General features: G+C 45.6%; 1 protein-coding gene across 2 annotated transcripts; it reads right to left on the reverse strand.

Annotated features, from left to right (window-relative positions):
- Positions 1-679: 679 nt before the first annotated feature.
- Positions 680-16,046, reverse strand: LOC110487976 (protein QNR-71). 2 transcript variants are annotated; one of them, XM_036971474.2, is made up of 12 exons: positions 15,757-16,046; positions 14,873-15,010; positions 14,635-14,778; positions 11,575-11,748; positions 9,936-10,097; positions 5,768-6,058; positions 5,481-5,546; positions 5,048-5,350; positions 4,632-4,737; positions 4,239-4,465; positions 2,184-2,274; positions 680-1,363 (listed from the first exon to the last, which is right to left on the reverse strand). In XM_036971474.2, exons 1-12 carry the CDS (start codon positions 15,824-15,826, stop codon positions 1,210-1,212), a joined length of 1,926 nt encoding a protein of 641 aa, XP_036827369.2. In that variant the 5' UTR covers positions 15,827-16,046; the 3' UTR covers positions 680-1,209. The 2 variants fall into 2 exon arrangements, with proteins under 2 accessions (XP_036827369.2, XP_090083724.1); XM_090227598.1 differs by having other exon boundaries at positions 11,228-11,748; positions 15,757-15,912.
- Positions 16,047-16,424: the final 378 nt, after the last annotated feature.

Consider the following 16,424-nt stretch of genomic DNA (forward strand, 5'->3'; position numbering starts at 1 on the left):
AGGAAAACCTTCTTCAGTCTGCTTTCTACCAGACACTGGACAATTAACTAACCTTTCAGCAGGACATTAAGCCCAAATGTCCACTGGAGTTAACAAGAAGACGGTGAATGTTCCTGAGTTTCACTTATCTGCTTGAAAAACTATGGCTGTCTAGCCCTGATCACCAACACCTCCACAGAGCTTGAAAAACTATGGCTGTCTAGCCCTGATCACCAACACCTTGACAGAGCTTGAACAACTATGGCTGTCTAGCCCTGATCCTCAACACCTTGACAGAGCTTGAACAACTATGGCTGTCTAGCCCTGATCCTCAACACCTTGACAGAGCTTGAACAACTATGGCTGTCTAGCCCTGATCCTCAACACCTTGACAGAGCTTGAACAACTATGGCTGTCTAGCCCTGATCCTCAACACCTTGACAGAGCTTGAACAACTATGGCTGTCTAGCCCTGATCCTCAACACCTTGACAGAGCTTGAACAACTATGGCTGTCTAGCCCTGATTCTCAACACCTTGACAGAGCTTGAACAACTATGGCTGTCTAGCCCTGATCCTCAACACCTTGACAGAGCTTGAATATTTTTTTTTATGGGAAAATATTGCACTACAGGTGTGCAAAGCTGTAATCACCGCTACAGGGGATTCTAACGTATTGACTCAGGGTGAATACTTATCCAATCAAGGTATGTTAGTGTTTTATTTTTCATTCATCTTTAAAATATATACCTTTTGTGTAGGCTGTTGACAAATGACAATGAAATCCATTTGAATCCCACTTTGTAACACACAATGTGAAGAAATCCAAGGGGGGTGTAGACTTCCTATAGACATACCTTTCTACAACAAAGTCAACTAAACAGAAAAGGCATTAGTATTTTCATATTCATTATCAAAAGTTAAATGTTCCTCTTGCTATCTTATTAACAGTTGTTAGTTCTCTTAGTTATTGGTATAGATAGATATCTTCTTTGTGATGCATTTATGAACGCGCTAAAATTAAACTTGGTACTGAAGAACCTCTGAGTAAAAATCCTGGGGCCTGTTAAGGATTATATAAAGTTACAGAACATTGAGATAGAAATGTATTGTGTAGAACAGATATTCTTGTCTGTCAGGTGTGAAAGCGAATCCAGTTATTTCTATCTGCACCTTTCAAAATGTTTCACACCCCAAATTTGCAGCCTGTGGCTGTAGTACCATTGGTGGGTCTACATGGGGTGTCTGTCCGACAGCAGGCGGCGACTCTCCTCGTTGGTGGGGAATATTACCTCCCTCAGCCGGCCCATACGACCCCCAACACCAACATGGCCACTGGCGTCCTCCACCAGGGTCCTCCTCACCCGCTTGTATACTTTATAGCGCCTGGGAGGGCAGAGAGAGGAAATGAGATGAGGGAGAGATGGATGGGAGGTGGAAGAGGAGAGAGATAAGACTGAGGGGAGCGAGAGATGGTGGGGAGCGAGAGATGGAGGGGAGGTGGGGAGTGAGGGAGGAGAGATGGAGGGTAGGGGGAGATGGGGTGAGGGAGGAGAGATGGAGGGGGGTGAGGGAGGAGAGATGGAGGGGAGTGAGGGAGTAGAGATGGAGGGTAGGGGGAGATGGGGTGAGGGAGGAGAGATGGAGGGAGTGAGGGAGGAGAGATGGAGGGTAGGGGGAGATGGGGTGAGGGAGGAGAGATGGAGGGGAGGGAGGGAGGAGAGATGGGGTGAGGGAGGAGAGATGGAGGGGAGGGAGGGAGGAGAGATGGGGTGAGGGAGGAGAGATGGGGTGAGGGAGGAGAGATGGAGGGTAGGGGGAGATGGGGTGAGGGAGGAGAGATGGAGGGGAGGGAGGGAGGAGAGATGGGGTGAGGGAGGAGAGATGGGGTGAGGGAGGAGAGATGGAGGGTAGGGGGAGATGGGGTGAGGGAGGAGAGATGGAGGGAGGGAGTGAGGGAGGGAGGAGAGATGGGGTGAGGGAGGAGAGATGGGGTGAGGGGAGGAGAGATGGAGGGTAGGGGGAGATGGGGTGGGGGAGTGAGGGAGGAGAGATGGGGTGGGAGAGTGAGGGAGGAGGGGGAGAGGGAGAGACGAGGAGGAGTGGACAGAGATAGGGGTATAGGGGAAAGAGATGAAGTGGGGGAGATGAGAGATGAGTAAGGGAAACTGAGTGTGCACAAGGAATACTGAGTGGCTTGACTTACTTGTAGACCATGAAGGCAGTGAAGGCAAAGATGGCTACCAGAATAGCACTGGAGGAGAGGACAACCTCTGCAGCATGAGGAGCTTTAGACTCTACAAACAGATGGGGGGAGAGACAAAAATGTGAGGGAAATTGACAGAGTGAAAGAGCGGTGGGATGAATCGAAGGGAGTCGAGAATCAAAGGGGTGAGGAATGGAAAGAAGTGGAGAGAGGTGGGATGAGATTGGGAGAGAAATAAACCACTTTAATATCAGGTGTAAACTGTGCCTCAATACCATCAAACGAAACAAACTTCAAAATGAAAATCCCATCTATGGCTGTGGATTTATACACATTCACAACATTGTATCCCAAATGGCACCCTACTCCCTATATAGTGATCTACCTTGACCAGGGCCCATCCATACGCCAAACTATTCAGTATATACAGTGCATAAGGACCACTTCATATTTCCCAAATATTGTTGTTAGAGCCTTATTCTAAAATGGATTATATAAAACAAAAATCCTCATCAATCTCCACACAATGCCTCATAATGAAAAAGTGAACAGGTTTTAAAATGTTTTGCAAATGTATTAAAATTAAAAACAGAAATACCTTATTTACATAAGTATTCAGACCTTTTGCTATGAGACTGGAAATGGAGCTCAGGTGCATCCTGCTTCCATTGATCATCGTTGAGATGTTTCAACAACTTGATTTACCTGTGGTAAATTAAATTGATTGGACATGACTTGGAAATGCACACACCTGTCTATTGAAGGTCCCACAGTTGACAGTGCATTTCAGAGCAAAATCCAAGCCATGAGATCGAAGGAACTGTCCGTAGAGCTCCGAGACAGGATTGTGTTGAGGCACAGATCTGGGGAAGGGTACCAAAAATGTTCTGCAGCGTTGAAGGTCCCCAAGAACACATTGGCCTCCATCATTCTTAAATGGAAGTTTGGAACCACCAGGGAGGTGACCAAGACCCCAATGGTCAGTCTGACAGAGCTCCAGAGTTCCTCCAGAAGGACAACCATCTCTGCAGCACTCAAACAATCAGGCATTTATGGTAGAGTGGGCAGACGGAAGCCACTCCTCAGTAAAAGACACATGACAGCCTGCTCTTTGCCAAAAGACACCTATAGGAATCTCAGACCATGAGAAACAAGATTCTCTGGTCTGATGAAACCAAGAATGAACTCTTTGGCCTGAATGCCAAGCGTCACGTCTGGAGGAAACCTGGCACCATCACTACGGTGAAGCATGGTGATGGCAGCATCATGCCGTAGGGATATCTTTCAGCAGCAGGGACTGGGAGACTAGTCAGGATCAAGAGAAAGATGAATGAAGAAAAGTACAGAGAGATCCTTGATGAAAACCTGCTCCAGAGCACTCAGCCCCTCAGACTGGGGAGAAGGTACACCTTCCAAGAGGACAACAACCCTAAGCACACAGTCAAGACAATGCAGGAGTGGCTTCGGGAGTCTCTGAATGTCCTTGACTGGCCCAGCCTGGACTTAAACCCGATAGAACAACTCTGGAGAGACCTGAAAATAACTGTGCAGCGACACTCCCCATCCAACCTGACAGAGCAGGTGTGCCAAGCTTGTAGCATCATACCCAAGAAGACTCAAGGCTGTAATTGCTGCCAAAGGTGCTTCAACAAAGTACTGAGTAAAGGGTCTGAATACTTATGTAAATGTGTCATTTCAGCTTTTTATTTTTTATAATAAAAAATAAAATGTTAAAGAAAATTCTAAAAACATGTTTTTGCTTTGTCATTATGGGGTATTGTGATGTCATTATGGGGTATTGTGATGTCATTATGGGGTATTGTGATGTCATTATGGGGTATTGTGATGTCATTATGGGGTATTGTGATGTCATTATGGGGTATTGTGTGTAGGTTGATGAGGGGGAAAAAAACTATTTAATCCATTTTAAAATACGGCTGTAATGTAAGAAAATTGGGAAAAAGTCAAGGGGTCTGAATACTTTCCGAATGCACTGTAGGGTGCCATTTGGGATTCAACCTGAATAAGACCCCAGGGTCTAGCCCTGTGACCTACCGGGTGTGTCAGGGTCAGTGTTGCTTATGGTGATGGTGGTGGTGATGGTGAGGGCCAGACTGCTGGCGTCCTCCAGGGTGATGTTGACACAGTAGGTCCCTGGCTCCAGGAAGGTCCTCCGCAGGCGCACCTCGCACTCCGACGATGGGGGCACGTCATCACACACGATGTTCCTCACCTGCTGGCAAGAGGGGTCCGAGACGATGGTGCAGGCTGAGGTGGGAGTGCTGGGGAAGGGGGAGAGGAGGAGGAGAGAGGAGGGTGGTTATGGTAGATGGATGGGGCAACTATGCAGTGGTTTGTGGGTTAATATTCATTACAAATTATATTTTTCACTAGTCCAAAAACATGTCTGAGGGTTGCCTTAGCCACATCCAATTGTGTTCCACTCACCTGCCCAGGCACTTGACCAGGAAGCTTATGTCAGTGTTGGTGACCTTGGAAGCAAACACGTCCAGGATCCGATTGGCTGGCTGGCTGTTGATGAAGTGCTTGGGTTCTGTGATTGGGTAAGGCAAGGATGGAGTGATTAAAACATGCTTGGATTGAAGACTTTTCACAATGGGGCAAATACTAACTTCCACTCCCATTGACATCAATGCATGATTAAGTGAACATTTGTGTAGACATTGGCCAGTGGAACTTAGTATTTGCCCCTATGAGAGTGTTTATGGCCGAAATGCCACCCTATTCCCTATATAGGGCACTACTTTGACCAGAGACATATGGGAGCCTTATGGGCCCCAAAGTAGTGCACTATAAATGGAATATGATGCCATTTGAGACACACTATATCCTCATCCACCCACCAATAATGGTGATGTTGGTCTGGAATGTTCCGTAGAAGTACCGGAAGCAATCATTGCCTGCCAGATGTGCGTAGCGGAGCTGGGCCATGGGGGTGGGGCCAGCCGGCAGGGACATTGGGGTAGGGCTAGTGGGCAAGGACATGGGGGTGGGGCCAGCTAGCAAGAACTGTGCAAAAAGTTGTATCGGGTTGAACAGCGCCAAGGTCACGTCAGCAACCGTCGGGGGGAGGGGCTCTGTTGTCGGGAAGCCTGTAGTCATAGGAACAGGTGTGTTGGAGGCGGGTCTGGCAGTGGTGACTGGCACTGGAAACGAGACAGTGGAATTTGGACAGTTTATGTCAGCTGAATAGAACTAAACTCACAAGAGAAAACACTTCCTCATACACTCTGGCAGACACTTCTATTCAACACACATTACAGAGGTCATTCTTACCAAAACCATGGGTTGTCTCCATTTTGCGAGTGATGGCGTGAGTGCCAGGGGGAGGTGTGTGGGCCGCTGAAGGAGAGAAAAAGAGAGAAGAGAGAAAAAGAAAGACGGACATGGGACTGCAGCGCAATCAGCTAAAACAACATTCCTCCAATGGGGCATACCTTATTCCAGGCTGGAGGGCCAGTAGTATGGTGAAAGATGGAGCTCATCAATGTGTACTATGTACTTCTAGGTTTGTGTACCTGCAATATCCACTGAAGTGAAGTGTGTGACCCAAGTGTGCTTACCTGTAGTTTGTGTGGGCGGAGGACATGGGATCTTGAACGTCGCCTCCACCCTCAGCTTCACGTTGACATCTCCTACCGCACTGTAGGAGTGAGTGGCTACGTTGCTATGGGTGACCAGCTGGTTGCCGTCCTTGAAGTCCCAGATGTAGTCGACGGCGTCTGCGGTCTTCAGGTAGTCACTAGGGTCGTGAACAGACACACTGAACACAACTTCCTCGCCACGCACAAATACGCTGTCCGACAGGTTGGCTGATGCCTTCTGGGAAATATTCACAGCCACTGGGATCTTGTCTGTGGATGGATAAAGGTTAATGAGAAACCCTCAGACATGACACGTCCGTTCATCTATCTGTATCCAGTGCTTCATTTGTAAATCGGGAGGTCCCGGAACACATAGGGTGTGTTTGTAAATTCTCTCTGGTTATCTACTCCGATTTCAGAGCACTCACGTCTGAGTGTACCAGAGCGCAGAATAACTGATGAATTTACAAACGAGCAATAGAATATGAATGGTGTCAGTGAATGTCAGCAAAAATAATTTATGAAATCGTTGCCAGCAGCACAGTTACAGTCACCAACACTCTGGATAACATGAAAACTGCCTAACCAGCTCTGCAAGAGAGGTTAAAATGGTCAGAGTGAGGTGTTCTCTCATTTGTGTCCAGAAGTAGCTAGCTAGCAAACTAACTTTAGCTAGTTAGCTTGGGTGTTTGACTGCCGCTGTGAGGTCAGAACGCTCGGATCAACCCTACTCATCGGCCAGAGCGCCCTATGAGCAAAACACTCTTAATTTACCAACAGATAATCTGACAACACTCTGAATTTACGAACACACCCATAGTGAGGGGGGGGGGTATGAGGTACCGGAACATATTGAGAAAAAAAGTAACAAACTCAACATAGCAGCGCAGCACACAGAGTAAACAGCCAAGTAGCCTACTGTCTATGGTGGTGAAATGGACAGCACTCTCCAAGGTGCTGATTAATTCAAAGCATTTTAGACGTCACTGCAGTAAACCCACACACTTGAGATTAGCTGTGGGGTTTACACAAGTCCAAAATTCTTATAGCCTCATTTTCTAGACATCAATGTACAGCGACATTTACATCACTGTAGAACACAAGTCATATGCATTTGCACACACTCAGCTGTGGGGCTTACAACACCCCAATGTCATATAATTTACAAGACATCAATGTCGCAGTAGAACAAATATCACAATATCAGAATGAAACTTCAAATTAAATAAATGAATGTAGGCTACAGCAGAGCACACATTTAATAATATATTGGCCTCCTGCCTATGGGAAAACATGACTATCCCCATCTCAAGTCCATTTAATTCCTGACAGTCAATTTCTTGCTCAAAGCCATGAGCAGGCCTGTGGCTGTAATGTTAGCCTCCTTCTATGGCTAGTCAGAATTGATTGAATAAGTGAAAGCAAAGTGCTAAAGCTGCACCTGACTATGGACTTGGTGTCCTATAATATGTACAAGGGGAGGGACTTGGTGTCCTATAATATGTACAAGGGGAGGGGCTTGGTGTCCTATAATAAGTACAAGGGGAGGGGCTTGGTGTCCTATAATATGTACAAGGGGAGGGACTTGGTGTCCTATAATATGTACAAGGGGAGGGGCTTGGTGTCCTATAATATGTACAAGGGGAGGGGCTTGGTGTCCTATAATATGTACAAGGGGAGGGACTTGGTGTCCTATAATATGTACAAGGGGAGGGGCTTGGTGTCCTATAATATGTACAAGAGGAGGGGCTTGGTGTCCTATAATATGTACAAGGGGAGGGGCTTGGTGTCCTATAATATGTACAAGGGGAGGGGCTTGGTGTCCTATAATATGTACAAGGGGAGGGACTTGGTGACCTATAAGATGTACAAGAGGAGGGACTTGGTGTCCTATAATATGTACAAGAGGAGGGGCTTGGTGACCTATAATATGTACAAGGGGAGGGGCTTGGTGTCCTATAATATGTACAAGAGGAGGAACTTGGTGACCTATAATATGTACAAGGGGAGGGGTTTGGTGTCCTATAATATGTACAAGAGGAGGGACTTGGTGTCCTATAATATGTACAAGGGGAGGGGCTTGGTGTCCTATAATATGTACAAGGGGAGGGGCTTGGTGTCCTATAATATGTACAAGAGGAGGGACTTGGTGTCCTATAATATGTACAAGGGGAGGGGCTTGGTGACCTATAATATGTACAAGAGGAAGGGCTTGGTGACCTATAATATGTACAAGAGGAGGGACTTGGTGACCTATAATATGTACAAGAGGAGGGACTTGGTGTCCTATAATATGTACAAGGGGAGGGGCTTGGTGTCCTATAATATGTACAAGGGGAGGGGCTTGGTGTCCTATAATATGTACAAGAGGAGGGACTTGGTGTCCTATAATATGTACAAGGGGAGGGACTTGGTGTCCTATAATATGTACAAGGGGAGGGGCTTGGTGTCCTATAATATGTACAAGGGGAGGGGCTTGGTGTCCTATAATATGTACAAGAGGAGGGACTTGGTGACCTATATATAATATGTACAAGGGGAGAGGCTTGGTGACCTATAATATGTACAAGGGGAGGGGCTTGGTGTCCTATAATATGTACAAGGGGAGGGGCTTGGTGTCCTATAATATGTACAAGGGGAGGGGCTTGGTGTCCTATAATATGTACAAGAGGAGGGACTTGGTGACCTATAATATGTACAAGGGGAGGGACTTGGTGTCCTATAATATATACAAGAGGAGGGACTTGGTGACCTATAATATGTACAAGGGGAGGGACTTGGTGTCCTATAATATGTACAAGGGGAGGGACTTGGTGTCCTATAATATGTACAAGAGGAGGGGCTTGGTGACCTATAAGATGTACAAGGGGAGGGGCTTGGTGACCTATAATATGTACAAGGGGAGGGACTTGGTGTCCTATAATATGTACAAGAGGAGGGGCTTGGTGACCTATAATATGTACAAGGGGAGGGACTTGGTGTCCTATAATATGTACAAGAGGAGGGGCTTGGTGACCTATAAGATGTACAAGGGGAGGGACTTGGTGTCCTATAATATGTACAAGAGGAGTGACTTGGTGACCTATAATATGTACAAGGGGAGGGACTTGGTGTCCTATAATATGTACAAGGGGAGGGATTTGGTGTCCTATAATATGTACAAGAGGAGGGGCTTGGTGACCTATAAGATGTACAAGGGGAGGGGCTTGGTGACCTATAATATGTACAAGGGGAGGGACTTGGTGTCCTATAATATGTAGAAGAGGAGGGGCTTGGTGACCTATAAGATGTACAAGGGGAGGGACTTGGTGTCCTATAATATGTACAAGGGGAGGGGCTTGGTGTCCTATAATATGTACAAGGGGAGGGGCTTGGTGTCCTATAATATGTACAAGGGGAGGGGCTTGGTGACCTATAATATGTACAAGGGGAGGGGCTTGGTGTCCTATAATATGTACAAGGGGAGGGGCTTGGTGTCCTATAATATGTACAAGGGGAGGGGCTTGGTGTCCTATAATATGTACAAGGGGAGGGGCTTGGTGACCTATAAGATGTACAAGGGGAGGGGCTTGGTGTCCTATAATATGTACAAGGGGAGGGGCTTGGTGTCCTATAATATGTACAAGGGGAGGGACTTGGTGACCTATAAGATGTACAAGAGGAGGGACTTGGTGTCCTATAATATGTACAAGAGGAGGGGCTTGGTGACCTATAATATGTACAAGGGGAGGGGCTTGGTGTCCTATAATATGTACAAGGGGAGGGGCTTGGTGTCCTATAATATGTACAAGGGGAGGGGCTTGGTGTCCTATAATATGTACAAGGGGAGGGGCTTGGTGACCTATAAGATGTACAAGGGGAGGGGCTTGGTGTCCTATAAGATGTACAAGGGGAGGGGCTTGGTAACCTATAAGATGTACAAGGGGAGGGGCTTGGTGTCCTATAAGATGTACAAGGGGAGGGGCTTGGTGTCCTATAAGATGTACAAGAGGAGGGGCTTGGTGTCCTATAAGATGTACAAGGGGAAGGGCTTAGTTTCCTATAAGATGTACAAGGGGAAGGAAGGATAGTAGATGGGAGGAAGAAAGGTTGCTGATTGAGATACGTGATGCTTGAAGAGTAGACGTAGTGTATATAGCGAACTCACCTGTGACAAAGAAGACTGCCTTGTCGGTGGCCAGGGGGCTGTACTTCCTGCGCTCGCGTTTCCTGTACACCATGACCTCCATCAGCTCCGCCCCCAAAATTATGTCACTGGTGTTCACTGTTAGGGTGGAAGAGGAGCCATCACACGTCTCAGAGTACTGACCTGGGGGAGGGAGAGAGAGGGAGGGAGAGATGGAGGGAGGAGGGAAGGAGAGATGGAGGGAGGGAAGGAGGAAGGAAGGAGAGATAGAGGGATTGAAGGAGGAAGCAAGGAAGGAGAGATAGAGGGAGGGAAGGAGGAAGGAAGGAAAGATAGAGGGAGGGAAGGAGGGAGAATGGAAGGAAGGAAGGAAGGAAGGAAGGAAGGAAGGAAGGAAGGAAGGAAGGAAGGAAGGAAGGAAGGAAGGAGAGAGAGAGGGAGGGAAGGAGGAAGGAAGGAGAGAGAGAGGGAAGGAGGGAGGAAGGAGAGATAGAGAGGGAAGGAGGAAGGAAGGAGAGATAGAGGGAGGGAAGGAGGAAGGAAGGAGAGAGAGGGAGGGGAGGAGGAAGGAAGGAGAGATAGAGGGAGGGAAGGAAGGAGGAAGGAAGGAGGGATAGAGGGAGGGAAGGGGGAAGGAAGGAGGGATAGAGGGAGGGAGGGAGGAAGGAAGGAGATAGAGGGAGGGAGGGAGGGAGGAAGGAAGGAGAGATAGAGGAGGGAGGGAGGAATGAGAGATGGAGGGAGGGAAGGAGAGATAGAGGGAGGAAGGGAGGAGGGAAGGAGAGATGGAGGGAGGGAGGGAGGAGGGAAGGAGAGATAGAGGGAGAGAGGAGGGAAGGAGAGGAAGGAGGGAAGGAGAGATGAAGGAGAGATGAGGGAGGGAGGAGGGAACAAGAGATGGAGGGAGGAATCAGAGTGCAGAAAGAGTTTGAGAAATAGCAGATCTCCATCTCTAAGTACCTGCCTTCTCACCTTTAATAGAGCTCATCTAATCAATCAAATTCAATCAATTGTATTTATAAAGCTCTTTTTACCGATGTCACAAAGTGCTTATACAGAAACCCAGCCTAAAACCCCAAACAGCAAGCAATGCAGATTGAAGCACGGTGGCTAGGAAAAACTCCCTAGAAAGGCAGGAACCTAGAAAGAAACCTAAAGAGGAAGCAGGCTCTGAGGGGTGGCCAGTCCTCTTCTGGCTGTGCCAGGTGGAGATTATAACAGAACATGGCCAAGATGTGCAAACGTTCATAGATGACCTGCAGGGTCAAATAATAATAATCACAGTGGTTGTAGAGGGTGCAACAGGTCAGCACCTCAAGAGTAAATGTCAGTTGGCTTTTCATAGCTGAGCATTCAGGTCGAGACAGCAGGTGCGGTAGAGAGAGAGAGAGTTGAAATCCGCGGGTCTGGGACAAGGTAGCACGTCCGGTGAACAGGTCAGGGTTCCATAGCCGCAGGCAGAACAGTTGAAACTGGAGCAGCAGCACAACCAGGTGGACTGGGGACAGCCAGGAGTCATCAGGCCAGGTAGTCCTGAGGCATGGTCCTAGGGCTCAGGTCCTCCGGGAGGACAGGGAGAGGGACATGGTGCATGTATATGTGTGTTTATGACTGTGTGCATGTCTATGGGTGATTGACTGTGTTTGAGTGAGACTCTTACCCATGGAGTGCCATACGTAGACGTAGCCCTTGTGTCTCCAGTCGTTGCTCTGAGGGAAGGGTTTCCCATCTGGGAAGACGTTACATCTCTTCAGGTCAGTACACTTTCCAAAGCCGTAGTCATCTAGCCAGGAGGTCCAGTTAAATACATAGCCAGACTTAAGCTGACTGTTAGCTTGAATAGGGCAGTGGAGGGGAGAATTACAGTCAATTCACAGAATGTAGTACACCCTAGCCTATTTCATGTCTCAATGTTGAGTTATTCAGTTTTTATGAATGCTTAATTGCTGATTGTATAATGATCTTGTAATCAGCTGTTGTGTGTGTGTGTGTGTGTGTGTGTGTGTGTGTGTGTGTGTGTGTGTGTGTGTGTGTGTGTGTGTGTGTTTATGTGCAGGGGCGTACTTAGTGATTTCACAATCCCCAAGTGAAGAACAGACTATGGGAGGTGCACAGTACTACATAGAGCCATGGCTACATGGAACTCTATTCCACATCAAGTAACTGATGCAAGCAGTAGAATCACAATTTAAAAACAGATAAAAATACACCTTGTGGAACAGAGTACTGTGAAGAGACACACAGGCACAGACACACACACAGTTGAAGTCGGAGGTTTACATACACTTAGGTTGGATACATTAAAACTTGTTTTTCAACCACTCCACACATTTCTTGTTAACAATTATAGTTTTGGCAAGTCGGTTAGGACATCTACTTTGTGTCTAACACAAGTCATTTTTCCAACAATTGTTTACAGACAGATTATTTCATTTATAATTCACTGTATCACAATTCCAGTAGGTCACAAGTTTACATACACTAAGTTGACTGTGCCTTTAAACAGCTTGGAATATTCCAGAAAATGATGTCATGGCTTTAGAAGCTTCTGGTAGGCTAATTGACATAATTTGAGTCAATTGGAGGTGTACCTGTGGATGTATTTCAATGCCTACCTTCAAACTCAGTACCTCTTTGCTTGACACAATGAGAAAATCAAAAGAAATCAGCCAAGACCTCAGAAAAAAAAGACCTCCACAAGTAGACCTCCACAAGTCTAGTTCATCCTTGGGTGCAATTTCAAACGCCTGAAGGTACCACGTTCATCTGTACAAACAATAGTACGCAAGTATAAACACCATGGGACCACGCAGCCGTCATACCGCTCAGTAAGGAGACGCGTTCTGTCTACTAGAGATGAACGTACTTTGGTGTGAAAAGTGCAACTCAATCCCAGAACAACAGCAAAGGACCATGTGAAGTTGCTGGAGAAAACAGGTACAAAAGTATTGATATCCACAGTAAAGCGAGTCCTGTATCGACATAACCTGAAAGGAAGCTCAGCAAGGAAGAAGCCACTGCTCCAAAACCGCCATAAAAAAGCCAGACTACGGTTTGCAACTGCACATGGGGACAAAGATCGTACTTTTTGGAGAAATGTCCTCTGGTCTGATGAAACAAAAATAGAACCATTTGGCCATAATGACCATCATTATATTTGGAGGAAAAAGGGGGAGGCTTGCTAGTTGAAGAACATCATCCCAACCGTGAAGCACGGGGGGGAGCAGCATCATGTTGTGGGGGTGCGTTGCTGCAGGAGGGACTGGTGCGTTCAGAAAATAGATGGCATCATGAGGGAGGAAAATTATGTGGATATATTGAAGCAACATCTCAAGACATCAGTCAGGAAGTTAAAGCTTGGTCGCAAATGGGTCTTTAAAATGGGCAGTGACACCAAGTATACTTCCAAAGTTGTGTCAAAGTGGCTTAAGGACAACAAAGTCAAGGTATTGGAGTGGCCATCACAAAGCCCTGACCTCAATCCTATAGAAAATTTGTGGGCAGAACTGAAAAAACGTGTGCGAGCAAGGAGGCCTACAAACCTGACTCAATTACAGCAGCTCTGTCATGTTGAATGGGCCAAAATTCACCCAACTTATTGTGGGAAGCTTGTAGAAGGCTACCCGAAACATTTGACCCAAGTTAAACAATTTAAAGGCAATGCTACCAAATACTAATTGAGTGTATGTAAACTTCTGATCCACTGCGAATGTGTTGAAAGAAATAAAAGCTGAAATAAATAATTCTCTCAACTATTATTCTGACATTTCACATTCTTAAAATAAACTGGTGATCCTAACTGACCTAAGACAGGGAATTTTTACTCGGATTAAATGTCAGGAATTGTGAAAAACAGAGTTTAAATGTATTTGGCTAAGGTGTGTGTAAACTTCCGACTTCAACTGTACACATGATAACTCACGCACTCTACACATAGGTAGACGTGGATTTTGTATTGTAGATATGTGGTAGTAGAGTAGTGGCCTGAGAGAACACACTTGATGTGTTGTGAAAGGTTTTATAAAATGTAATGTCATATTTTTATTATATATATAACTGCCTTAATGTTGCTGGACCCCAGGAAGAGTATCTGCTGCCTTGGCAGCAGCTAATGGAGATCCTTAATAAATACAATACAATACAATGTGGAGGCCCCAGGCAGAGGCCAGACTGAGGACACACTGAGGCACACATTTTGAAAATGGGTTTTGTCATTATGACATTTAATTTAACTGTAAAAATGTATCACCTTTTAATGTGCTATGAACACAACCAGCTTTCATCTGATTTTCAAACAAATCACTTCAAAAAGTAGGTTACCTTTTCACATTCATCCAAAATAATTACACGATCTGAACAGTGCACTGTATATCTTCCAACTTTCCATCAATTCGCATGTAGCTGAAACTATCTCATAGGAGAACGTCTATTCTAAATTCAACGTCTATTCTACCTTGGTTCAACGTAATTTCCTTTATATTATCTGGAAACAACGTTGATTCAACCAGTGTGCCCAGTGGGACATGTCCTCTGCCTGGAGGACAACGGCAGTATTATCAGCAGCACCTTATTATCAGCAGACCTGTCCTTTTACTAAAGAATTTAGGTCATTTTTCTGTTAAAAATGACATCTTTCTGTTTCTTCTCATTGCTGCAACTTAATCTCAGTGACAGTCACGTTTGCAATCATGGGAAGGACCTGAGGCCTCCAACTCCATACCATCTGGACAGTGCTCATCCCACACCAGCTCCCCGTTGGTGTCCTCCTTCTGACATGGCGGGTACTCCAGCTTGGCAGTGAATGACACCATAGAACCTTTGATTGCTGGACTGTCGCTGGTCAGGCGCACTTTGACGGGTTTACCTGGATCCGGAGGTGAAATTAGTTCATAAATGTTGTAATGTTTTAAAGTGGGAACGTTATAAACTTTATTTGCATAATTTGACAAGGTGCTCACCTTTTCTCCGCGTTAGTTCCTTGGGACCAAAGGGCGGGTAGATATAGTCATCCCACGGGTTGCTGTCTGGGCTCCAACCAGGGATCGGCGGGAACTTCATCGACAATGAATGCTTGTGAGGGAACATGTCCCGGTAAGCTGAAAGAAAGAGGAAGGGAGAGAGAGTACAATTTTGTTTTGAGATTTAGGCCTATAGATTTATGGTTCAAATTGCGCTTTTAAAAACTTTGGAAAATCTATCTAATGTGAGAGCCCTAATGTAAGTTTATCGTGTTAATTCGTTTAAAAAGGTATATTTCCTTAACCATAATAAACTGTAATTTTCTGGATATGGACTGACCAGTGGAAAATATTTTATTTAAAGTCGTGTTGTATACTGAATAAAAGTAACCTTTGGAAAATGCAAAGGACAGATCTCAAGGTGCATGCGCGCAAATGGTGTAATTGGGCTCATGGGACTGTGACTGACAGGACAAGCGCACGGACGTTGGCAACGCAATAACAGCTCGCGCTTCTCTGAAATTCTTATGAGATGAGCAAGGTCAGAAGAAAACAATTAAAGGAGCGTTGCCTTTTCCTTGTAAATAGTATTTAGAAAACCACAGGGTAAACTGAAAAAAAGGCATATAAATGTAAATTATTTCGACCTACAGTTATTTGAAAGACTTGACAGAGTGCAGTAATAAACCTTTATAGGCTGAAAATGTCAAATAGAAAACAAACCGCATAGCAATGATCAATTAACAATGTAACAAGTATCCCTATATCATTTCAGTTAATCGTGTGCCAAAACCGGATACGTCATCTGCATCCAAGCATCCTATACCGCAAACCTGATTGATGGGCACAGCTAAAACCCAAAAAGCTATCAAAAATGTACTTACTTTTGAGTCCATTTGCTTGAGAAACGAAAACAGTGCAAGCCAGAACACACACATAATGTAAAGCTCCCATTTCGACTTTAATGCACCTCACGCAGACCCCACCAAAAACAGAACTGATCCTTCACGCACACACATGTATTCTCCCTTTCTTCCCCCGCGTGCCCTGAGTTCCATAATTTAATACAGGGCTGCATGCACGCGCAAACATGTGATGTTGATAACAAGACGCATCTCATCCTTCATTAGGTCGCGAGCCTCATGTGGACCGTCTCAGTCCCCATCCCCTCTGCTCTGTCTCTTACATTTAAAACACCTAAAAAATGTCTAATGTTCTCTCGTCACCTAAACAACAACATAAATAATAATTTACCAGTATCCAAGAAGTGGAAGAATACTTGGAGGTCTGAAAGGGTAGAAGCTATACGCATGGAGTCAAATCCTAGTCCAATTTGGTGGAGGCTGTAGTTTTCAGAAGACTCCAGACGTCAACAAATTCGGATTTGTCTGGCTAAAAGGCCTATAGCCAGGTCTGGATTTATATGAAGCATCGAAATTCAATGAAATAGAGACCCAAGCTATTTCACGAGTTATTGTAATAATTAAAATACCGAATATTATTTTATCAAAAATATTCGCATATTCTACTTCAAGCCTATTTTGAATCATGA

Source organism: Oncorhynchus mykiss, chromosome 30 (assembly GCF_057628025.1).
Source record: "Oncorhynchus mykiss isolate SJ-2025 chromosome 30, ASM5762802v1, whole genome shotgun sequence".
NCBI lineage: Eukaryota > Metazoa > Chordata > Actinopteri > Salmoniformes > Salmonidae > Oncorhynchus > Oncorhynchus mykiss.